The sequence below is a fragment of the Hemitrygon akajei genome, chromosome 3 (assembly GCF_048418815.1).
Source record: "Hemitrygon akajei chromosome 3, sHemAka1.3, whole genome shotgun sequence".
Lineage (NCBI taxonomy): Eukaryota > Metazoa > Chordata > Chondrichthyes > Myliobatiformes > Dasyatidae > Hemitrygon > Hemitrygon akajei.
In genome coordinates this window covers 44,859,355-44,884,780 of record NC_133126.1, presented here as the reverse complement: position 1 = coordinate 44,884,780, position 25,426 = coordinate 44,859,355, and the positions used below count along the sequence as shown (strand labels likewise).

Below are 25,426 nucleotides of genomic sequence, written 5' to 3'. Positions count from 1 at the left end.
CAGGTAAATCTGAGGGGAGGGTGAAAGTTGGAGGTAAAGTTAATGAAGTCAACGAGCTCAGCATGTGCGCAGGAGGCAGCGCCAATGCAAATACCGTCTGGGTAGCCTCCAACCTGATGGCAAGAACATTGATTTCTCTAACTTGTTAATGCCCCTCCTCCCCTTCTTACCCCATCCCTGATTTATTTATTCCCCCCTTTTTTTCTCTCTCTCTGCCCACCACTGTTTGCCTGTTCTCCATCTCCCTCTGGTGCTCCCCTCCCCCTTTCTTTCTCCCTAGGCCTCCCGTCCCATGATCCTTTCCCTTCTCCAGCTCTGTATCCCTTTTGCCAATCACCTTTCCAGCTCTTAGCTTCACCTCACCCCCTCCTGTCTTCTCCTATCATTTCGGATTTCCCTCCCCCCTTTCAAATTTCTTACTATCTTTTCTTTCAGTTAGTCCTGACGAAGGGGCTCGGCCCGAAATGTCGACAGTGCTTCTTCCTATAGATGCTGCCTGGCCTGCTGCGTTCCACCAGCATTTTGTGTATGTTGCTTGCATCTCCAGCATCTGCAGACTTCCTTATGTTTGCGTATTGAAAGCACAAGTCAGGGGATGGATACAAGAAAATATCCAAGTCACTGAATATCCCTTGGAGTACAGTTAAGTCAATTATCAAGAAATGGAAAGAATACGGCACATCTGTAAATCTGCCTAGAGCAGAGCATCCTCAAAAACTGAGTGACAGTGCAAGAGGAGGACTAGAGAGGGAGGCCCCAAGAGACCCATGACAACTCTGGAGGAGTTACAAGCTTTAGTGGCTGAGATGGGAGCGACTGCACATACAACAACTGTTGGCTGGGTACTTCACCAGTCGCAGCTTTATGGGAGAGGGGCAAAGAGAAAGCCACTGTTGAAAAAAGTCACATGAAATCCGGGCTAGAGTTTGTCAGAAGGCATGTGGGAGACTCTGAAGTCAGCTGCAAGAAGGTTCTATGGTCTAATAAAATCAAAATTGAGCTTTTTGGCCATCAGACTAAACACAATGTTTGGCATAAGCCAAACACCGCACATCATCAAAAACACACACCCCTACTGTGAAGCATGGTGGTGGCTGCATCATGCTGTGGGGATGCTTCACTGCGGCAGTCCCTATAGGCTTGGGAATGCAGAGGGTAAAATGAATGCAGGAAAATACAAGGAAATCAGTGAGGAAAATCTGATGCAGTCTGCAAGGGAATTACGACTCCGGAGATTTGTTTTCCAGCAAGACAATGACCCCAAGCATAAAGCCAAAACAACATGGTAATGGCTTAAAAACAACAAAGTTAATGTCCTGGAGTGGCCCCAGACTTCAACCAATTGAGAATTTGTGGCTGCACTTGAAAAGGGCTGTTCACTCACAATCCCCATGCAATCTGAAAGAGCTGGTGAAGTTTTGTAAAGAATGGGGAAAGATTGCAGTAGTCCGATATGCAAAGCTGATAGAAACCTATCCACACAGACTCAAGGCTGTAATTGCTGCCAAAGGTGCATCTACTAAATACTGACTTGAAGGGGGTGAATACTTATGCAATCAATTATTTTGTGTTTTATATTTATAATTAATTTAGATCACATTGTAGAGATCAGTTTTCACTTTTACATGAGAGTCTTCTTCTGTTGATTAACATCAAAAAGGCCAAGTTAAGTCCACTGTGATTCAGTGTTGTAAAACAGTAAAGCATGAAAACTTTCAAGGGGGTGAATACCTTTTATAGGCATTGTACATGAAATGCTGTCACAGGAAAGCAGCATCCATCATCAGGGATGCCCACCGCCCAGGACACGCTCTCTTCTTGCTGCTGCCATCAGGAAGAAGGTACAAGAGCCTCAAGTCATGCACCACCAGGTTCAAGAACAGTCTCAACCATCAGACTCTTGAATAAAAAGAGATACCTACACTCACTTGCTCCATCACATAACCAATTATTTCACTTTAAGGACTGTTTAACTCATTATACAGTATGTCCTCATTATTTATTGCGATTTATTGATATCTGCAGTTGTCTTCTGCACTCTGGTTGATCTTTCATTGATTCTGTTATGGTTACTATTCTATTTTTGCTGAGCATGCCCACAGGAATAGATTTCAGGGTTGTATATGGTGACATATATGTACCTTGATAATAAATTTCGAACTGTGTACTGAAAGGGATATTGAGAAGAGATTCTGAACAGGACTGAAGATGACAAAGGTTGTAACATCTTTAGATCAACATAAATGTTACTTCTTACATGTACTTAAGTAGATAATGAATTCTTTAATTTAAATCAACTGAAGTAATCAAAAGTTTAAATATTTCAGGTCAGCTGATGAAAAGTTAAAATCATTGACTTGAATTGTTAACTACTTTCCTCTGTGCAGGTGCTGTTATATTTTTTTAAAAAAAGTATTTCCAGCATTTTGTTTTATTTGGCATTTCCAGCATTCTCAGGACTTTATTTTAACAGAATAATGGTCTAATAGGGAAGTAGAAATCTATCTTATTGCACAATTCATAACAGAGGCATTATAAATATTATAACATTTCTACAGTCTCTGAAACATAAGCAGCAGTACAAAAAAAGTAAACGATCTAAGATAACTAATTTGCTCAAGGTAAGCAGGAATGAAATGCTGGAGAAGATCAATCTGAAACACAGAAAATCTAGCTGGATTATTAATTAAAGTTGAAAAATGAACAATTTAATATACATTAGGTTGTGAATTGTTTTTCTAGAATTTCAAGATAGAGCATTTAACAAAATATTTTATATTTTCTGCTTTCTTTCTGGTTGTATCTCCATCATCTCCTCCAAGTACAACATATGAGCACAGATGCAAACAGATCACAACATGCTCGCACCAAATTCAACTGTTAAATTATTTTGGTGTTTGGATTTCAGTGGTTACAGATTCTAAACCAAAAAAATAAGCAATATTTTTAATGAATCCAATATTATTTTTTATAAGCTCTCAGCATAAAACATATGTTAGAAACTTCAAATCGTACAAGATCTCTTGGGGTAGTTTTAAATTTCCAACTGAAGCATCCTTAAACCTGATTTGCCATAACAATGAAAAAGGTTAATGCAAGCTTGATGTTCCAATATTGAAGTTATTGATTTATTAGACTAGAGATAGAGCCTAACAACATTATAATCTAAGCAAACCCCTATCTTAGTAAAATTTGTTCAAATTTAATTAGACACCTACATTATATAATATTTACAGGCATCTATGCTAGAATAAAGAGTATTTTGTTACCTTCCCTGGAATTTGTCTAATAATAAAGACCTTGGATAGGATGACATTCTTAACTTTTGTTCTCTGAAATTAACAATGCATAACAAAACTGCATAGTTCAAAGTCTGTTTCACAAGAATTCTATGTGATTACAGAATGAAAGAGAAACTGTCTTTTTCTGGAAAGAGAAACAGTCTTTTTCTGAAAAGAGAAATTACTGCTGCTCCAATCATAAATGAGAAATCTGCAGATGCTGGAACTCCAAGCAACCCACACAAAATGGTGGAGGAACTCAACAGGCCAGGCAGCATCAATGGAAAAGAGTACAGTCAACGTTTTGGGCCAGGACCCTTCATCAGCCCTGCCGAGCTCCTCCAGCATTTTTTGTCTGTTAATGCTGTTCCAGCAGTTTTACCATCTGTAAAGTAAAACCCTTCCTATAGATGCAAAGATGAAGCACAAATGCAAGTCTTTATAGAAATGAAATTTACAATTGGCCAGGTATGGAATGAAGCAAATGTGTACAATGGATTTGAACAATGACACAAAATTTATGAGTTGAAACTAGGTTCTCAAATTTTACCCAAATTTTAAAAATGTGAATTTGTACTTCAGCAAACTAAACATCATCCTTAAGCGATAATTTGTGTAACCAGTAATTACAAGTAATCTTCAGTTACAAGTTCAGCTAAAAATGTTATTTCCTTCAGTCAAACCATCGTTAGCATTTTCCAAAAAAAGCACATGACAAGCATTTGATAAAAATCTGTCAACTGCAATAAATTTCACTTCATGAATGTGATGTGTAATTTAACATTTCAATCTAGCTGCCAAAACAACTTGAGGCAAAACACATCTAAATTTATCAATTTCAGTATGTCTATATTTACTAATTCTAAAATAATTCCTAAATAGCCTTAAATGAAAGAAAGGAAATCTGAAAAGTAAAGCTAAAAAAATTGACATAAATGAAGGTCTTACATTCAAGTTCACAACTAATTGTCTTACAAACAACACTGCAGGTTTAGTTATGTTGACGATCTCAGCTAATTGATTTTCTACACCATACTGAAATGAGCACATCAACTTTGCAATGCATTGCAAGGAAAACAAAAGGAGACACTGCACCTACTACGTGCACATTACACGCATTATTCTGCCACAGAAAAGTATTCATATCAATAAACAAGTATGGGTGTCCCTAAAATAACATTTAAAATTCATTGCTTCCTGAAATATATCCTTAATAATGAAATCTTATGCAAGAAAATTACTTAATGGTATTGAAATTATATTTCAGTGTGTTCTCTTGTGCATCCTGCCTTTTTGATCAGCTTTCATAATCAATCAAATAATCTTAAAGTAAAATGGGGTAAATAAACATATTGAAAGTAAGAGTGACTAACTGCAGAAATCCCATGTTTTGCAATATTTAACAATCATACGACACAAGTAAGGATACTATTTCCCTTAAATTGGGTTTTAGATGGGGTATTTCTTAATTCTGAAATATCAAAACCTGATATTTACTTTTTAAGTACCATTCAAAATAATGATTCAGGTTGAAATGTATTCATTCAATAGACTGGGAAAAGTATTTCTGAACTCAGATCTGGCAGAGAAGAGGAATTCTACACATTAATACAGGATTTGCATGTGTATAGGAAAATTTGTTCAGAAATGAATGCTAAGCGGAGAAAAGATTTAGAGACTGAAGACTTACTAACAGTCTTTGATCTTTGTGAAGTAATTGCGGGCACTGATTTGTTCGGAGTCTGCTGTTTTGATGGGTCAGTAGTGACCCTGAGAAGAGGAAAAATGTGGTGAGAAATTAAACCGTACATGTAGATTAATCAGTCTGACAGAATCAGTACACCATATGTGCTGATGATCCAATTTCTTCATCTATAACTGAAGCAATTTAAAAGTAAATAGGAATAACTATTAATCTAACTTCAACAGACCAAAGAGGGCCTACGATCTCATTCTTGCAGACCCCAGTCAGTTCAAATTGGCAAAAGCATCTCCTCCACAACCTCCATCAGCACAGGTGCACCACAGGGGTGCGTGCTTAGATCCCTGATCTATTTGCTTTACAACTATGACTGTGTGGCTAAGTACAGCTCCAACACCATATTCAAGTTTGCTGATGACACCACTTTTGTTGGCCTTATCAAAGGTGGTGATGAATCACCATAGAGGAAGGAGACTGAAAATTGTAGCTGAGTGGTGTCATAACAACAGCCTTTCACTCAATGTCTGGAGGAGCAAGGAGCTAATTGTAGACTTCAAGAAAGGGAAACCAGAAGTCGTAAGCCAGTCCTCATCAGAAGATTGAAGGTGAAGACAGGCAGTAACATTAAATTCCTCAGTGAACCTGTCCTGCACCCATCAGTTACATGTAATTGCAAAGAAAGAATGACAGCAGCTCTACTTACTTAGAAGGCTGCAGAGATTCAGCATGAGATCAAAAACTTGACACACTTCTGTAGATATGTAGTAGAAAGTATATTAACTGGCTGCATATTGGCCTGGTATGGGAACACCTATGCCTTTGAACAGAAAATCCTACATAAGGTAATGGATTCAGCCCATTACATAGCAGGTAAAGCCTTCCCAACCCCTGAGAACAACTACATGAAATGTTACCATAGGAAAGCAGCATCCATCAAAGATCATGCTAACCCAGGCCATGCTCTTTTCTCATTGTTGCCATCAGGCAGAAGATACAAATGCCTCAAGACTCGCACCACCAGGTTCAAAAACATTTATTACCCCTCAACCATCAGGCTCTTGAACAGAAGAGGATAATTACACTCATCTATTGAGGTGTTCCCACAAACAATGATCTCACTTTAAGGTCTCTTGATCTTGTTATCTCATGCTCTTGTTATTTATTGCTATTTATTTATAATTATATTTCAACAGTTCATTGTCTTCTATGCTCTTGATTTTTCATTGATCCTGTTTACAATTATTATTCTATAGACTTGCTGAGTATGCCTACAGGAAAAAGAATCTCAGGGTATGTAGTGACATGCATGTACTCTGATAATAAATTTTACTTTGAACTTTAAACTGTAATGCTCTTCAGTAGTCTTCAAGTGGCCGTGTTAAACTTACATCTGATCAGAATGAAACTTAGGAAATTCGGTAATGGCAATGAAAAAATATTTATTTTCCCAGTACCTATCAACTATCAATGAAAATGCAGCCTCTATTTATGACTTAAGTAAAAATCTCACAAGTTTGCTCATCCTGGCTACCTTCAAGTCTTATCATTACTTTCCTATTGTCTTTCATTCAGAACTCAAACCAAATCATTATTATTACGCTAATTCAAAACAGGACGAAATTAGTACTACTAAAATCATTAATTATTCCTTCTTTGGTGTTAATTTGTTCACATTTGCTTCAGAAATTATTTTCTAACAATGACCATATAAAAAAGACTGAAGTATTATCTTGAAATTTAATGTATTTGATTAAATTTTTGAAAAAATTCATTGACTATATGTATCATTTACAAGATCTTTAAAGAGAGTGAACCCTCGCAAGGCAGAAGGTCCCGATGGAGTATCTGGTAAGGCTCTGAAAACTTGTGCCAACCAACTAGCTGGAGTATTCAAGGACATTTTCAACCTCTCACTGCTATGGGCAGAAGTTCCCACTTGCTTCAAAAAGGCAACAATTATACCAGTGCCAAAGAATAATAATGTGGGCTGCCTTAACGATTCTCACCCGGTAGCACTCACATCAACAGTGATGAATTGGGGTGAGGTTGGTTATGATTAGACTGAACTCCTGCCTCAGCAAGAACCTGAATCCATTGCAATTTGCTTATCGTCACAATAGGTCAACAGCAGATGCAATCTCCGTGGCTGTTCACGTGGCTTTAGACCACCTGAACAACACAAACACCTACGTCAGGATGCTGTTCATTGACTATTGCTCAGCATTTAATACCATCATTCCCACAATTCTGATTGAGAAGTTTCAGAACCTGGGCCTCTGTACCTCTCTCTGTAATTGGATCCTCAATTTCCTAACTGGAAGACCACAATCTGTGTGGATTGGTGATAGCATATCCTTTTTGCTGACGATCAACACTGGTGTACCTCAGGGGTGTGTGCTCAGCTCACTGCTCTACTCTCTGTATACACATGACTGTATGACTAGGCATACCTGAAATACCATCTACAAATTTGCAGATGATACAACCATTGTTGGTAGAATCTCAGGTGGTGACGAGAGGGCGTACAGGAGTGAGACATGCCAACTAGCAGAATGGTGCCACAGCAACAACCTGGCATTCAACGTCAGTAAGACGAAAAAGCTGATAGTGGGCTTCAGGAAGGGTAAGATGAAGGAACACATACCAATCCTCATAGAGGGATCAGAAGTGGAGAGAGTGAACAGCTTCAAGTTCCTGTGTGTGTAAGATCTCTGAGGATCTTACCTGGTCCCGACACATTGAGGTAGTCATAAAGTAGGCAAGACAGCAGCTATACTTTATTAGGAGTTTGAAGCGATTTGGCATGTCAACAAATACACTCAAAAACTTCTAAAGATGTACCGTGGAGAGCATTCTGACAGGCTGCATCACTGTCTGGTATGGAGGGACTACTGCACAGGACAGAAAGAAGCTGCAGAAGGTTGTAAATCTAATCAGCTCCATCTTGGGCACTAGCCTACAAAGTACACAGGACATCTTTAGGGAGCAGTGTCTCAGAAAGGCTGTGTCCATTATTAAAAACCTCCAGCAGCCAGGGCATGCACTTTTCTCACTGTTACCATCAGGTAGGAGGTACAGAAGCCTGAAGGCAGACACTCAGCGATTCAGGAAGAGCTTCTTCCCCTCTGCCGCCCGATTCCTAAATAGACTTTGAAGCTTTGGACACTACCTCACTTTTTAAAAAATATATACTATTTCCGTTTTTGCACATTTTTAAATAATCTATTCAATATTAATAATTGATTTACTTGTTTATTTATTGTGTTTTATTTTATATATTTTTTTCTCTCTCTGCTAGATTATGTATTGCATTGGACTGCTGCTGCTAAGTTAACAAATTTCACGTCACGTGCCGGTGATAATAAACCTGATTCTGAGATCTGCCTTTGTTGTCCATCTTTTGCTACTCTGACAAGAAAATGGTTAGCATTCTCAAGTGTTTCATAAAAGTCACTTGCTATACCTCTGAAGGCAATACTGATGTCAGGATTGATTTAAACACAAAAGAGGACAAATGGAGTCTATCTCAAAATAATATTAAATAAGTTAGTCTTTGAAAACTGGCAAGTTACACTGATACTAGAATTATATTAAAGCACTGAATTAAAGGATGCAGTGGTGAAAAGGTGGTTTAATCCAGAGGACTGGATAAACAAAAAAAAAATCTAATGATTGCAAATGATGACCTCAAAATTGCTGAATTGTTGCAACAAGCTATACATGGTCCACAAATATCCTTCAGGGGAATAAATCAGCCATTTTTACCAGGTTCAGTTTATTAGTGACTACACAGCCACCAATATGTTTGACCCTTAAATGCCTTCTGAAGTGGCTTTGCTAGCCACTCAACTTCAGCGTAAATATTGAAATAGCGAAATAATAAAATCTGATAGATCATCTGGCAATGAACTTAAGACAAGATGGTTCCAGAATACCACATTGTACAGCACAGACACAGAACCTTCATCACACCATGTTTATGCTACCCATCTTGTCTATCCATACTAATCCCACTTTCTTATAATAAATCAATCCCTTTTGCTCAAATACCCACACTGATGCCTCTTAAATGTTGTTTACTGGTCCTGCTTCCATCTCGTCTGGTAGCTCATTCTAGATATGAACTACTGAGTGAAGTGTACCCTTCAAATTCCCTTAAAATTCCTCCCTCTCATCCTACACCATTGCCTTCTCATTGTTGACACTATTACTATGGGCAACAGTCTCTAGCTATTTATTTCATCTACGCCTCTCATAATTTCATTTATCTCTAAGATGTCACTTCTTGGCAGGAAAGAAAGACCTGGACTATCTAATATTGCCAGTCAAGCTCCTCTAATTCAGGCAAATTCCTTATAAATCTTTTCTGTGCCCTCTCTAACTTAATCACATCTTTTCTAGAGTGTAGCACCCAGAACTGCACATGATCCAGGTGCAGCCTAACCAACAGTTTGTGAACTGTAACATGGCATTTAACTCTTGAACTCAGTGCCTTATCTACCTGTAATTCTCTAAATCCTGTTGTAACCTAAGGCAACCGTCTCCACTGTCAGCGACACAACCAATGTTGGCATCGTTGATAATTTTACTATCATGCCACCTACTTTTGCATCCAATTGTAACTAGTTCATCTTGCAAAGACCTCAAGCGTTAGGGCATTGGTATATAAACATACTAGTCAACTAACAGCCAGACACAGTTTATCCTTACAAACGAAATGCTGGACACATTCCTCATAATGCCTGGGTGCCCCCCCCCCCCCCCCCCAACCTCACTAACAGGATAGATTCGCCAGAGGTGGTTGCATAATGGCACTTGGGTGGAAGAAAGAAGACCTGTAAGCCCTCAGTATCAACTTCATACCCTATTAAATCTAATGATATCAGGTGAAACATAGCCAAGGATATCACCCATCACCTACATTCCTTCTTTAGCTTATGAATCAAGTGTGCCACCACATCGAAGTACTAACAAACTAGCAAAGGCACAAAATATGCAACTGGGTAGTGTTTTCGATATCCAAAGTGGATACCACCAACATTGAGCTCACCATGTCCTGAAGGCCTTAGCCACTAGGTTGTAACCATAACAGTCGGTGATTGAATCAAATTGTGGAATGTGAACAATCATTTCTCTTTGGTGGATCCAATCTGTATTTGATAGTATTAGTAAAATTAATCACCGCATAGCACTTGTGGTGACAAAGCCTCTACTTCACAGCAAGGACACCATTATGTTGCATGCTACTACAATTAAGAGATCTTAATTCAGGGTATGTACAAGGCATTAAAGACCTTCAGCAACATCAAAATACACAGCCATAATCTGCAACCTCGTGGTCCATCATAGCCCTTACTATTATTTCTATCAAGTCTGGGGATCAAGACTGCAGAAGGGTATGCAGGAGTTACATCAGCTGAATGTATCAAGTGTCAACTTGGCTGCAACACAAGCAATAACCAGATCTAAGGTATCTTGCAACAAAAAGATCAGACCAAATGTTCTGTCGCCCCAGTAGATACATTGTGAATAATGTTACATACATTTATGGCTATCAGGAAGAAATGCAAAGAATACTCAATCATGAAGTGGCAGAAAGCACTGGATACAGCACAGCATAGGCTAGAAAACATTAGACACAGCAGAGCATGAGCACCCCCCCCCCCCCCCCCACTCCCAGGGACATCAGAATCAGATTTAATATCACCAGCATATGTTGTGAAATTTGCTGTCTTTGCAGCAGCAGTACAATGAGATACAGAACAGAGGGGGAAAAACCCTTAAATAAATATTATATAGTTGGCCCTCATTATCCGCGAGGGATTGGTTCCAGGACCCCTCGCGGATACCAAAAAACGCAGATGCTCAAGTCCATTATTCAACCTGTCTCAATGTAGTGGACATTAGGACCTGGCGGAACCCCAGACCTTATTTAACCTGTCTCAGTGAGGTGGACATTAGGACCCGGCAGCCGAGCTCTGAATCCGCAGTGTTTCTGTTCACAAAAATAATCATGATCACGATTGAAAATAAAGTGGAAATAATAAAGCACTCGGAAAGAGGTGAAACGCCATCGGTCATCGGAAAAGCGTTAGGCTACAGTTGGTCAACAATCCAAACAATTTTAAAAGATAAAGTGAAAAAGACCCTGCCCCGATGAAAGCTACAATTATTACTAAGCAACACAGTGGTTTAATTATTGGGTTTTGGGTTTTTGATCCTCTACATCAACCAGGCACAGAAGGAGAGCGTGCTCGGAAATGGTCTGTCACTGGATCGAACTCGGGAACTTCCCAAGCTTGGTGCTGAAACATACGTTCTTAAGTGTTTTATATGCATAGAAAGGTAAAATATATACCATATACTAAGACAAACGTTTGACTAACTGACACTAAATAATACCAGTTGTACCTGTTCCGACTTACATAGTAAGAGAACTTACGATTTTTTTCGATCCTGATCCACGGTAACCTATGCACATCCTCCCATATACTTTAAATCATTTCTAGATTACTTATAATACCTCATACAATGTAAATGTTATGTAAGCTAGTTGTTATACTGCATTGTTTAGGGAATAATGACAAGAAAAAAGTCTGTACATGCTCAAACAACAAGTGCTGGAAGAGCACTTCTGGGTTTTCTCGATTCGCGGTTGGTTGAATTCGCGAATACCGAACTCGCGGATAAGGAGGGCCGACTGTACACAGTTACAGTAAATAAGTACTGCAAAAATAGAAATAAAAAAGTAGTGAGGTAAGTAGTGATGTAGTGAGCCATAGATGCTGTCTGGCCTGCTGAGTTCTGCCAGCATTTTGTGTTTTTATTTATTTCCAGCATCTGCAGATTCACTCGTGTTGCCTAGTGAGGTAATATTCATGGGTTCAATGTCCATTCAGAAATCAGATGACAGAGAAGAAACTCTTCCTTAATCATTAAGGCTGTGCCTTCAGGCTTCTGTACCTTCTTCCTGAAGGTAACAATGACAGCAAGGCATGACCCGGGTGATGGGGGTCCTTAATAATGGACACCACTCCTTGAAGATATCCTGGTTACAATGGAGGATAGCACCCATAATGGAGCTGACTACGTTTACAACTATCTGCAGCTTATTTCAATCCTATGCAGTAGCCACACGCCCCCCATGCCAGATGGTGATGCAGCCATTTAGAATGCTCTCTATGGTACATCTGTAAAAACTTGAGAGTGTCTTTGGCGACAGACCAAAACTCCACAAACTCCAAAATATAGCCGCTGTCATGCCTTCTTTGTAGCTGGATCAATATGTTGGATCCAGGTTAGAGCCTCAGAGATATTGAAACCCAGGGACTTGAAATTCCTCATTCTTTCCACTTCTGATTGCCCTATGAGGACTGGTGTGTGTTCCCTTGTCTTAACCCTTTCTGAAGTCCACAATCAGTTCTGACGTTGAGTGCACAGATGTTGCAACACCACTCAACTAGCCTGTACACTTTTGTCACCATCTGAAATTGTGATGACAGTAGTTGTAGTATCAGCAAATTTATAGATGCCATTTGAGCTCTGCCTAGCTGCACAGTCATGGGTGTAAAGAGAGTAGAGCAGTGGGCTAAGCACACATCCTGGTGAGTTTCACTGAAGAAGACCCAGGACTTGAAGAAAGAGTTTAAAAGAATTGGGTCTCAAGACTTACTGCTAAGTTTCACCGAACAGGAACCCAAAAGAGGCAATTTGCAAATTGTTAGATAATAGTTGATGGGAGTTTTGTATGACCAACCTCAGGCTCGCTGATGACACTGATGGGCTGGCAGGAAGTGAGGATGAATTGGCCTGCCTTGTGAACCGTCCAGACAATACATCTACCAGATATGCCATGGAGATTAGCACAGAGAAAACACAACTGATAAGAAATAGTGAGGAGCTAATCATGACAAAAATCCCAGTCAGTGGACAAGAACTAGAGACTGTCAAACAGTTCAAGTATCTTGGCTCCATCATCAACTAGGAAGGATCAGAGCCTGAAGTCCTTCCAAGGTCAGCTCAAACAATAGCAATGCTGCCTAAACTAAAACCAATCTGGTGATACAATAACATCACTCTCGGATCCAAGTTGAAACTGCTGTATGCACTTGCGCTCTCCGTCTTGTTGTATACATGTGAATCATGGACTTTGACAGCAGAACTGCAAAAGAAGATCCAGGCAGTAGAAATGAGATGCTTCAGAAGGCTCCTCGGTATCTCCCATACAGATCATATCTCAAATGATGAAGTACAAAGAACCATCACCCAGCACGTGAGACACTATAAAGATTCACTGTCCACAGTAAAGAAGAGGAAACTGAGATGGCATGGCCACATAACAAGATCAAATGGACCCTCAAAGACCATTCTTCAGGGAAAAATGAAAAGGGGCAGACAGAGGAAGAAAGGGGCAAACAACATTGCAGAGAGAACCAGAGAGAACTTTGCCACAACTCAGGCTCTTGTCCACAACCATGAGAGATGGAGGAAACTGGTGCAGCGTTCATCCGTACCCCTACAACTCAGGTGGGTTGCGGGATCCGTAACTGTGAGTTGATGGGATAACTAGCTTGACAGCATCCAATAAAAAGTAGTTAAGAATAAAGCTGAGCAGCCAGTATGAGAGTGGGAAGCTACAGCTTTAGTATGAAGAGGTAGAATAAGTGCCCCAGGTGTTGGGAGTGACAGCATTCTTTGAAAAGTCTTTAGAGAGAAGGAACAAGAAAGATTTTAATTTGTTGTTGATCCTTAGTCCTTGATTCAGTGGTAGTTAGGGCAGTAGAATGCTCTTCTTGCAAGATGTAGGAAGCCAGGGAACCGCACAGTCTCCTTGATGACTACATCTGTAGGAAGTGCACCCAGCTGCAACTCGACAGACCAGGTCAAGAAACTGGAGGTGCAGCTGGATGGTCATCTGAGGGTTTCAACAATGAGTTTTAGTGAAGTGGTCACACTCAAACTACAGGCTTCAGATAGATGGATGACTGCCAGAAGGGCATAAGGTAGTCAGTTCAGGGCTCTACTGTGTCACTTCCCTCACAAACAGGTATACCTCTTTGGATACTGTTGAAGGGTATATTCTTCACATTCTTCAGGCACTAGTAGTGAGGTCTCTGGCACTGTGACTCCCATTGAGACTCAGAGGGAAAGGGTACAGTCAGATAGTGTGATAATGATAGGAGACTCGATAGTAAAGGGGGACAGATAGGAGATTCTGTGGCCACAGAAGAGATATTAGGGTGGTGTGTTGTCTGACAAACAGCCAGAGATCGTTGTACACATTGATACAAATTACATGGGCAAAATGAGGAATAAGTTCCTGAAGAATGAGTATAGGAAGTTAGGTAAGAAATTAAAATTCAGGACCTTGTGGGTACTGATTTCCAAAATGGTGCCACCTGCTAGTGAGTCCAGGAATAGAAAGATAAATCGCAGGTGCAAAGGGGCCTGAGAGTCCTAGTGCCAGGATTCCCTAATGATTAACTTGCAGGTTGAGTCGGTAGTAAGGAAGACAAAAGCAATATTAGCATTCATTTCCAGAGGTCTAGAATATAAAAGGACGTAATACCGAGGCACTGATCAGACCACATTTGATGTATTGTTAGCTGTTTTGGGCCCCATATCTAAGAAAGGATGTTCTGGCATGGGAGAGTGGATCTACAAAAAAATGGTGGATACAGCCCAGTCCATCACTGGCAAAATCCTCTCCATCAATGAGCACATTTGCAAGGAACGCTGCCACAGGAAAACAGCATCCATCATCGAGGACCCCTGCTATCCAGATCCTACCCTCTTCTTGCTGTAAGGTACAGGATCCTCAGATACTACACCACCAGATTCAGGAACAGTTATTACTCTACAACCATCAGGCTCCTGAACCACCGTGTATAACTTTAATCATCACAACACTAAACTGACTCCACAACCTACAGACTCACTTTCAGGGACTCTGCAACTCATGTTCTCTGTATTACTTATTCACATTTTATTTATTATTTGCATACTTGCTCTCTTTTGCACATTAAATGTTTCTCAGTATTTGTTATGTACAGCTTTTCATAAATTCAATTGTATTTACTTTTCCGTAACTGCCTGCAAGAAAATGAATCTCAAAATAGTATATAACATATACATACATTGATAATACATTCACTTTGAACTTTGAGGGTCCAGAGGAGGTTTATGAGAAAGATCCAGAAATGAAAGGTTTAATGCAGGAGCAGCGTTTGATGGGTCTGGGCCTGTACTCCTTGGAGTTTAGAAGAATGGGGGTGGTGCGGGGTAGGGAGAAAGGATCTTATTGAAACCTACTGAATATTGAAAGATCTAGATAGAGGGGGAATGTTTTAAGTGGGAGAGTCTAGGACCACAGGGCACAGCTGCAGATTAGAAGAACATCTATTTAGAACAGACAAGGAGGAATTTCTTTAGCCAGGAAGTGGTGAATCTGTGGAATTCATTGCCACAGATAGCTATGAAGGTCAAATGATCAGGTTTATTGTTTAAAAAAAATGGCAGGCCAAGTAACTGAAGAGGTAACTGGGGAGCACTTTGGGTCCAGTGAACAGAACTCTATGTTTTAAAATAGTTATAGTAGATAGAAACAATGATAGTCCACATTTGAAGCAGAGGTTAATGATTAATAACAGCAAAGGCTATGGGGGGGGGGGGGGAGGCAAGAGAACAGGGTTGAGATGGAAAGTATACCAGCCACAATCGAATGGCAAAGCAGACTCAATGGGCTGAATGGACTCCTATTTCTTCGTGTCTTATGAATGTTTGTTATTTATTAATTATGTAAATTATTTGGATATTAACATGGTTGAAATATCAAGTTTGCTGATGATACTAATATTATGGGGTCTTGCGGATAGTGAAGCAAGTTACAATGAATTGCAAAGAAATCTTGATCAGTCAGAAAGATGGACTAAGTGTGAGGTGATGCATTTTGGACAATTAAATCAGGGTAGGACATACAGAGAATGGCAGGATCCTCTCCACAAGATGAGAGGAGGATCTTTAAGAGACCTGAGAAGGAACCTCTTTACACGGAGGCCAGTGAGATCCTGGAATAAGAAAGTCGTCATTGGATGGGCATAATTCTCGCATTAAGCATTGAATGGGTACATGGAAGAGGGACTTGGAGGGTTATAGGCAAAAAAGTGAGCAACAGGAACTAGCAGGGACGATACAGTGGTCAGCATGGACCAGTTGTGATGAAGGGCCTATTTTCATGTTGTATTACTCTGACTCTAGATAACATCCTGAAGACTGCACTTTAAGCCAAACTATTTCAATAGTTACAATATCAACATCAACCTGAGAAAATGGAATATAGCCAGGTATGTGTGTTCACCAATAACAGGTCAATCTAGCTAATTCAGTCCAGACTCTCAAGCAACACTTGTGCCACAATTGTAATGATCACCTCCAACAAGAATGAAGTTAACTTACTCTTACCATTCAATGATATTACTTTTGTTCCAGCATCAATATACAGTGGCACCTCTTTAATTAGAAACACTACATCAGTCACATAAATATTGTGACTACAAGTGAGGAGTGAGGATCAGAAATTGGATATACTACAGTGAAACTAACTCACCTTCTTGACATCCTTTCCAGCAACAGCAGGGCGCAAGTTAGAAGCATGGTAGAAAACTTGCCTGGAAAACTACAATTCCAAGTGCTCAATAAGTTTAACACTACTTGGGACAAAGTGGCTTGCTTCATTGGTAGTGTAGCCATATTTCATTTCCTGTCAGCAGCATGTGTGTAATTTTGCACTGTATCTACTGTACAATCTAAAAACTCCATTTGCATTTACATATCCAGGCTACTCTGACCGCATTTCCCAAACACATAACTTTCACTGTCATGAACAAGGGCTTTAGGCTTGTGGGAACCTACAGATCCCTCTCCAAACAGCACATCACCTCAACTTGGAATTATGCTGCTGTTCCTTCAGGACGACTGAGTCGAAATTCTGGAACTGACCTCAAACCGTGCCCTTGGAGAACAGAAGTTCAGGGCAGTGTATCACCACCAGCTTCCTGGGGAAAATTAAGGCTGGGCAATAAATGTTGCTCTTGCTAGCAACATAGATACCAGAAGCTGAAATTATAAAAGAAAAATCTCAAATCTCATGGTAGTTTTGAACTAGTTATGTGGATTATGCATTTTCAAAAAAAAAGCATCTATTTTGCATAGTATGGGAATTGAGGATTATGGGGACAAGGTAAGTACGTGGAAGTGAGTCCACAGCCAGATCAGCCATGATCTCACTGAATGGCAGAGCAGTCTCGATGGGCCAGATGGTCTACTTCTCGTCCTATTTCTTATGTATCCCTGTAAAGGAGTATTATTACTACTCATCCTCCCTCTTTTTAAAAAACTACACATATTATATATAAATTAATTTATATATGATTTAATTTTATATACTTACTATATATTTAATTAGAAGTTCTCAATTTCAGACTCCTTCAGCGCAAAATTAAATAATCTGCAAATTGGTTTGTTACTTTATAAGTACAGGTTGTCATCCAAATCAGAAGCCAATGGGTAATTCTAACCCATTAAAGTCGATAGAAATATTTTAGCCATATTTCATGAATATTAAAAACTGCAGCTATACTTTTGGATTATATGATTTTTCAATACTTCATCATTAGTCTCCAGTATTTCCTTTGGTCAGTGATAATGAAATAGTTTGCAGTAATTAACTAGTTTACAAATACAGGTTTCCCCTACTATCTGAAGATGGAGCATTCCTATGAAACGGTTCGTAAGCCAGAATGGCGTAAAGTGAAGAAGCAATTACCATTAATTTATACGGAAAAATTTGTGAGCATTCCCAGAACCAAAAAAAAACCTACCAAATCATGCCAAATAACTCATAAAACCTACACAGCCTATATAAAGTAGAAATGCTTTTCTGCAATCATTGCAGCACTGTCAAGCACAGCGAAAATCTCATGCAAGCACTTTGGGCAGAAACGCTCTCTCCAGTAACCTTTAAGCTATGAAGCTGCCGTCGCCTCAAAACCAAACCAACCATGACTAACTTTAACTTCCATTTTTGCAACACTTTCATAGATGCTCACAGACATGTGTTTAAGCTGTGGCAGCTAGAATGCAGTTCCGGGGGAGGAGCTTGGCCGCTCGGGGTGTGCGCTGCCTTTTCTCGTAAAAGCAAAAATACTGTTCGGCTAACGAAAACAGATAACTAATGTAGGTCTTTTGCAAAAGTGAGTTGTCATAAAGCGAACATATGGAAAATGGGGGCCGCCTGTATCACCAAACCCTAGAGCAAAAGGTCAATACGCACATTCTGAAAAGTATCACTGGCAGGTCTGTAAATTCCTTTCCTAATCTGAATAATTTAAAGTATTTATACTGATTACACAGGGGAAAGAAACGTTGAAAAAGAGAAATTCAAGGAAGTTTTATGAGCGTATAACTCAACAACAGAAAGGACAAGGCTCATAACAATTGTCTAACCATAATAAACTGTCAGAATTCTAACTTGTTTTAAAAATTCAAATGTCCTAAATGCCCACATGGCAACTGAAGTCAAGATATAAATAGTGATTTTTATTTAACTGTCAAATGAAAGTCACTGAACTGCCCTGTTAGTAATTGAGGACAGTTGCTATATCGAGAATGAAGTACAAATGCGTTTTAAAATATGCACGACAATTATTTCTTTAAACTTGTTAGCCGAAATGTGGCTGAGCAATAATGTGAAGACAAAACAGGTAACAACACTAAGATTTCAGTGATAGTATGATACTGCAGCCGGGAACTTGGGCTGGTTACTCAACACTTGGGATAATGAACTTGTTAAAATACCTTGCATAAGGACATTTATGATGTGAAGGATATTCTTCCATTAATTTCAATGGAATGCTTTTGTTCTGAATAAATTGAAAGTTGATATCCAAAGGTTTAAAATTTAAAACTACTTTAAGAAAATTTCAAGGATCTTTAAACAAATATCCAATGATATGCTGGCATAGTTTTAAGTTTTTGGAAATGTTTGAAAATGCTTGACCTTTGTTTCAAATTTTCTACAGTTTTCAACATTTTTAACAGTTTTCAATCCTTGACAGTTCTGGGAAAATCTTAATTAACTGTCAAATTTTCTTCTCGATTAGACTGCAAGCTAGATTTGCCAAAGCAACACCGGTGAATCCACACAGTGTTTTCCACAAAATCCCAGTGGGAAGATCTATAAAGTCACACTGATTTATATGGAAGTCAGCAGTGTGCACTTACTTCTGGGACATTCCATCTTTACTCCAGGATTGGATACACATAAATTAAGGTAATTGTTCAATAGTGTACAAGAGAATGTTACAATAATCTATATATAATCTTTCTGATGAGATTAAACTGAAGATGACAATATTTAATGAAGAACAAGATGCTAATTGCCCAAGATGGTTATTCCTCAAACACCGACAGGAAATTATTCTAATTGGCTACTTGTCTTTCTGGTGGTATTACTTTTCTGTCAGTGCTTCTGTGTTTTCCTGCAAGTGGCCATACTTTAAAATTAACAGTGAATTATTTCTGTGTGTAGACCAGATGTCCAGATGAAGGGTCTTGACCTGAACAACTGTCCAGTTGTCTCCACAGTTCAAAGTAACTTTATTATCAAAGTACATATATGTCACCATATACAAAGCTGAGATTAGTTTTCTTGTGGGCATGTTTGGCAAATCCAAGAAACGCAATAGAATCAATGAAAGACTGCACCCAATAGGACGGATAAACAAGCATCGTGCAAAAAAACCAACAAATTGCACAAAAACAGCAGGAAAAAAAACCCACGCTTTCTTCGTAATTGCACTTATATGCTGGGCCCAGGACAGATCTTCTGAAATAATAAAACTGTGAAATTTAAAGTTGCTGACACTTCCACCTCTGATCCCCTGATGGGGACTGGTTCATGGATTTCTGATTTCCTCCTCCTGAAGTCAATAATCAGCTCCTGGGTCTTGCTGACATGGACTAAGAGGTGGTTGTTGTGGCACCATTCAGCCAGATTTTCAATCTCCCTCCTATATGCTGATTTGTCATCTTTGATTTGGCCAATGACAGTGGTGTTGTCAGCAAACTTAAATATAGCATTGGAGCTATGCTTAGCCGCATAGTCATAAGTTAAGCAGGGGGCTAAGCACACAGCCTTCTGGTGCACCTGTCCTGATGGAGATGTTGCCAATCAAAACTGACTGGGGTCTGCAAGCGAGAAAATTGGGGCTCCAATTGTACAATTTGGCATTGAGACCAAGGTCTTGAAGCTTACTGATTAATTTTGAAGAAATGATAGTATTGAATGTTGATCTGTAGTCAATAAGAAACATCATGATGTATGCATCTTTGCTGTTCAGATGTTCCAGGGTTGAATGAAATGGCATCTGTTATGACAGTAGTCAAATTGGAGCAGATCACTTCTTGGGTAGAAGTTGATATGTTACATCACCAACCTCTCAAAGCAATTCATCACAGTGGATGTAAGAGGTACTGGATGATAGTCAGTGAGTCAGGTTACTGCATTCTTCTTAGGCATCAATATAACTGAAGCCAGCGTGAAGGAGGTGGGTACCTCAGACTGCTTAAGCGAGGGGTTAGAGATATCAGTGAACACTCCAGCCAGATGATCAGCACAGGTCTTTAGTACTTAGCCAGGTACCCCAACAGGGTAGGATGCTTTCCGTGGGCTCTCCCTCTTGAAGCATGCTCTCACGTCAGCCTCAGAGACTGAAATCACAGGGTCATTGGGGGCTATGGGAGTTTGTGAAGGTTCCTCTATGTTTTGGCGATCAAAGTGAGCATAGAAGGTATTGGGCCATAGATGCTGCCTGACCTGCTAAGTTCCTCAAGCACTTTATTATTTCTGAATATTCTTAGTACACAGAACACATTATGCTCTTGCGTTCTTTCCTTAATACCGTAATCTCCTAGAGTGAGATGGAAAGTATTATAAAAATGTCAGTAGGAAAATTACTTTGCTGTTTCAATGTCAAAAAGTACATTAAATGTTTACATTGTGTGCTGGATGCTGTCATTTGCTCAACATTTGGCAACAACAACACAAACTATGTCAATAGCTGAGTGCCGAGAGATTATCAAAAGAAATAAACCAGATAATTGATAAATTTTAAAAGTATTTGAAGGAATACATAAAACGCCCAGAATGAGAAAGGAATCTGATGCAAGTTATAATCATAGGCTCTCTTCAATCTATATAATCTCCCAACAAGGTGCTTTACATCATTTCCTTCCTGTCCTCACATCTTACAATAATTAACCCACAAACCAGTTACTCAGGCCCCATTAAGTTAATATTTAATCATTAAATATATTTCTTTCTATGGCGTATAATCATCATTTAACATTTTGCCACCATTATTTGAAAAAGTGATGTAGTGATGATGCCATTATTCCCAGCCTTGGACAATGGACAATCTTAATGCCTGGTGGAAGTGATAGAAGTTGATTTTATCTATAAAATGTACATGGGTCTTCTCTATTCACTGCATCTTTTGGTGGGAAAATTTATCTTGTTTTTATTGGAAGTTGTTGTAGTTTCTCACCCCAAATTCCATTTCCTTTAGTCTTTAAATATACCTTTCTCTAAGAAATTCCATTCTGTTGAGATATAATAAAATGCCTGCTATGAGCTCAGGTGTATGCTCCCTCATTGGCTAGCACAGTTTGGTCAATAGATAGTGTGTCAGAAAAGATATTATTTACTAAAGCAAGGAAATATTTTGAATTCCTGTCTCAATTCCATATACATCAATGCCGATCTGTAGTTGATAAAAAGCATGATGTATGGATCCTTGACATCCAGATGTTCCAGGGTTGTCCACCTGTAAAGCTTTCTTCTTTTGACTATCTCTGCAGAATTCCTGTATCTTGTCACTTACTGCTCTATAGTAATGCACCCTTTTTCATGGTAGGTGACCTATTTATGCAAAGGCCAGAACAACTGATATTCAATTAGTTAAATGTGCTGAAGATGAACACTGATTTAATTTACCAATGTGACAATACCTTGTAAATGGTCAGTAAATCTAACACAACCCCAACTCCATTTTGTTTCATTTACCATTTTGTCAATGGCACTCTGAATAGGTTTCCATGTGTTTTGCCCACAATGTGTGATAAATATCTCATAATAAACTTCACTCTTTAGCTTGCTTGAGCAGGTGCCATCTTTTTCAATATCATTTATAAATACTATGATTCAGTAGACTTGGAAAAGAACGCAGCATTTAAAAAAAAATATCCAGGATTCATTCCCTGATGCCTTCACCACTCCACAACACTATGAATCTATTATTAATCCAGTTTACAAAGTAGCCAATTTACTAACCAAATTAACCTATCACTCTTTTAAAAAAATCATTTAATACCATCAAATGATTTTTGAAATATCAACAGTTTTATAAAAATTGATATTACCTTTTATATCAGCTCATTTAAAATCTTAAGGATTCCCGTAATTTCACAGCAGAATATGCGGCGCAATTCAGCTATCAGGCAACATATGCATATAATCTTTCGGTACAACATAATTACAGACTTAATAAATGTTACAGCATCTCTAACTCTCTTTATCTGAAGCTCTCTCTGGCTAAGCCTGCCATCACAGTGATCTTTCTCCTAATAAATGAATCCAGTAAATAAATCACACAATAAAAAAAATCATAACCTAGGAAAGTCGGCAAAACTCAGGCTGGTATCTGGGTAACAGGATATTGTTTTCTTAACCATTATAAATAACATATTACATCTCTAGATAAAAATATTATAATTCCTAAGCTACTGTGGCAATTGTAAAGTTTCCTACAGTGAAACTTGTGTGTTATCAATGCGAGATATCCATATGGGGCTGGGGCAGTGAAAATTGTTATTATGGAAGGGAAAAGTTCTTTCGTTAGCTATACAAAACTCTTCACAGATGCTTAAATCCAAAAATAAAACAGCAAATGTGGGAAATACTACGCAGACAGGCAGCATTCTGGAGAAGGAAATAAAGCAATTCAGATCTAAAAAACACTAGAAATCAAACATATGCTAAGTTGAAAAGATGGAGAAAGAGGCAGAGGGAACAAAAGGAATACCTGTGATATGCTGATCAAGAGAGATTCTCTTGCCTTACCATCATTACTTTACCTTCATTGTCCTCATTCATCTTCTAGTTATATATTTTCCAGACAGATCAACTATAACTGACATGCCTTTACCACCTTCTCCTCGCCAGCGCTTGTTTCTCTTGCTGATCATGCTATCATAGGTGTTTTCTTTGTTTGCTATACCCATCTACAACTTAAAATGTTTTTCTCACCTTTTCTAGTCATCAAACTGCAGCATCAAGTAAGATCTCTCTCCATGGATGCTGAATGACCTGCTGAATCTTTCTAGCATTTCTGTCTTAACACAAAACTTTTCCATGAGGTATGGCAAATCATCTGCTCTAAAATGCGTAAATGAAACTGAAAATCATGCCATTTACCACGGAAATCCATTTCCTCCTGCATCACTTGAATTCTATATCAAACATTTTGCAGCAGACTTTGGTACTGCAATCACAGAATCTGCTTCCTCAGCCCACAATATTTAACATAATTTATTTCAGAAGATTTTGGATTGACAGTGCTCATTATTCAATTATTCATACTCATGCTTGGTACATTAGTAGAAAAGCAATATGAACCCAGATATTTAATTAATTATGAATCTAATACAATAGCAGGTAACAAGCATGCTCGGCTACAGATATTTTTAAGAGCTTTTTAAGGTTAATCTGCTCCCCATCACTAATTGTCTAAAAGTATACAATCTCCTAAGTAAGCTAGTAGTATTTTCTCATGTTAGCAGCAAGTCATTGAGTTATCAAGGCTGTGAAATCAGGTTTCTGCTAATATTGCAGATCAAGCCATCACATTATAAATCCTACCTTTTGGAAAACCTGAAAGACATGTTTCTAAATAAAAAAATGAGAAGCAAAAATGTAAATAAAATCCAAATGTGTGTAATATGAAAAATTGCATGTTTTATGCCTAAATCAAACAATAGTAATGAGAAAGATGCCATGATAGGATTCGGTGTAAAGCTACAGATGCAATTTAGATTCTAGCCATGTAGAAAATTATGATTGCCCAACAGTCCAGCCAGGAATAGCTCAATATTGTTAGCTAAAATGAATTTCCCCTTTAATGCTTACATTAATAACTTAGATCAAGTTTGTGGCACATTCTGACTGGACAATTATGCTAGGCAGAAAATCTAGTTGAAGAGAAATTTAGTTATGGTAGACTCTGCTAAACACTCAATATAATGGTGACATACATCATACACCAATTGTGAAATACACTGTTGATTTCAATAGAACCAAATTTCAAGAATATAAGCCTACATACAACTACTACTATAGTATGTTCTGTGCTAATGACCAAAGTAAGATCTGTTCATGTTTCTTAATTTTAAAAATGTTCAGTTTATAGTTACTCATTTCAATTTTAGCTTTGGTGGAGTAGACTTATCATCATTACTTATGATTTCCTCATGAGAAAGTTCTACAAATTCACATGAATCCATCAAATTCCTTTTTTCATTTACATATTTATAACCTTAATGGCAAATAATGAACAAGCTACTACATTTAAGTCAGGAAAAAAAAATTCCAGGTAATTCCAGTACACCTTGAATTTTCCACAAAATTATTTTGTTTTCTCTATCCATTGTCACATCTATAGAGAAAACAAAATCTATTTTGGAATTATGCTTTATTTGGTTTGTTAAGAATGTTTCAATGAGATTCATGAAGAATCTATCTATTTCCAAATATTTGTTGTTTCACAGTTTCTTAGTAAGATGGCCATACTATAATGTAGTGAACAATGAAAATGTAATAAAATAGAGAACTGCAATATTTTAAGAACCAAAAAACTGAAATCTGTAGATACTCAATTTCAATTTGCACCTCTACAAATCTAAATAGCACTGTAAACTAAAACACTTGTACACTTTAAATATGAGCATATTTTATTGAAGTTGCTATAATATTTAATGTTTAAAACTGTTAACACAACTATATCAATATAATAGTTCAAATGGTATATTTTTTAAAATAAGTTCAGCACTATGGAACGTCCTGGTATTGTGAAAGGGATGCAAATCATTTACTTTGTTAAAGCAAAAAAAAAGTCATCACAAAAATATCTACATTATTGGACAACTGGCATAATACCACTTTAGTCTAGTGGTATTAATCCAACATCTGAATCCGAAGTTTGTTGACTAGTCAGGAATCTTATTTGCTTTCGTTTTAGCCAGATCTCTTAAATTCCTCATGAGGAACTAAAGAACCCATTGTATTAATTAAAAATCAAGACAGTTCTTCTAGAATTTATTCTCCTGTCAT

The 25,426-nt window shown here is 38.3% G+C and overlaps 1 protein-coding gene across 6 annotated transcripts in view; it reads right to left on the bottom strand.

Annotated features, from left to right (window-relative positions):
• The window catches only part of mark3a (MAP/microtubule affinity-regulating kinase 3a), a 169,197-nt gene that overhangs the window by 11,682 nt on the left and 132,089 nt on the right, over positions 1 to 25,426 (bottom strand). For 3 of the 6 annotated variants that reach the window (XM_073039736.1, XM_073039729.1, XM_073039732.1), the window contains one exon: positions 23,960 to 23,986. The exons of the other annotated variants lie outside the window; for them this stretch is intronic. In XM_073039736.1, the coding sequence (XP_072895837.1) occupies positions 23,960 to 23,986 (27 nt within the window). The remainder of the gene's footprint in view (positions 1 to 23,959; positions 23,987 to 25,426) is intronic. 6 annotated transcript variants of the gene reach the window in all.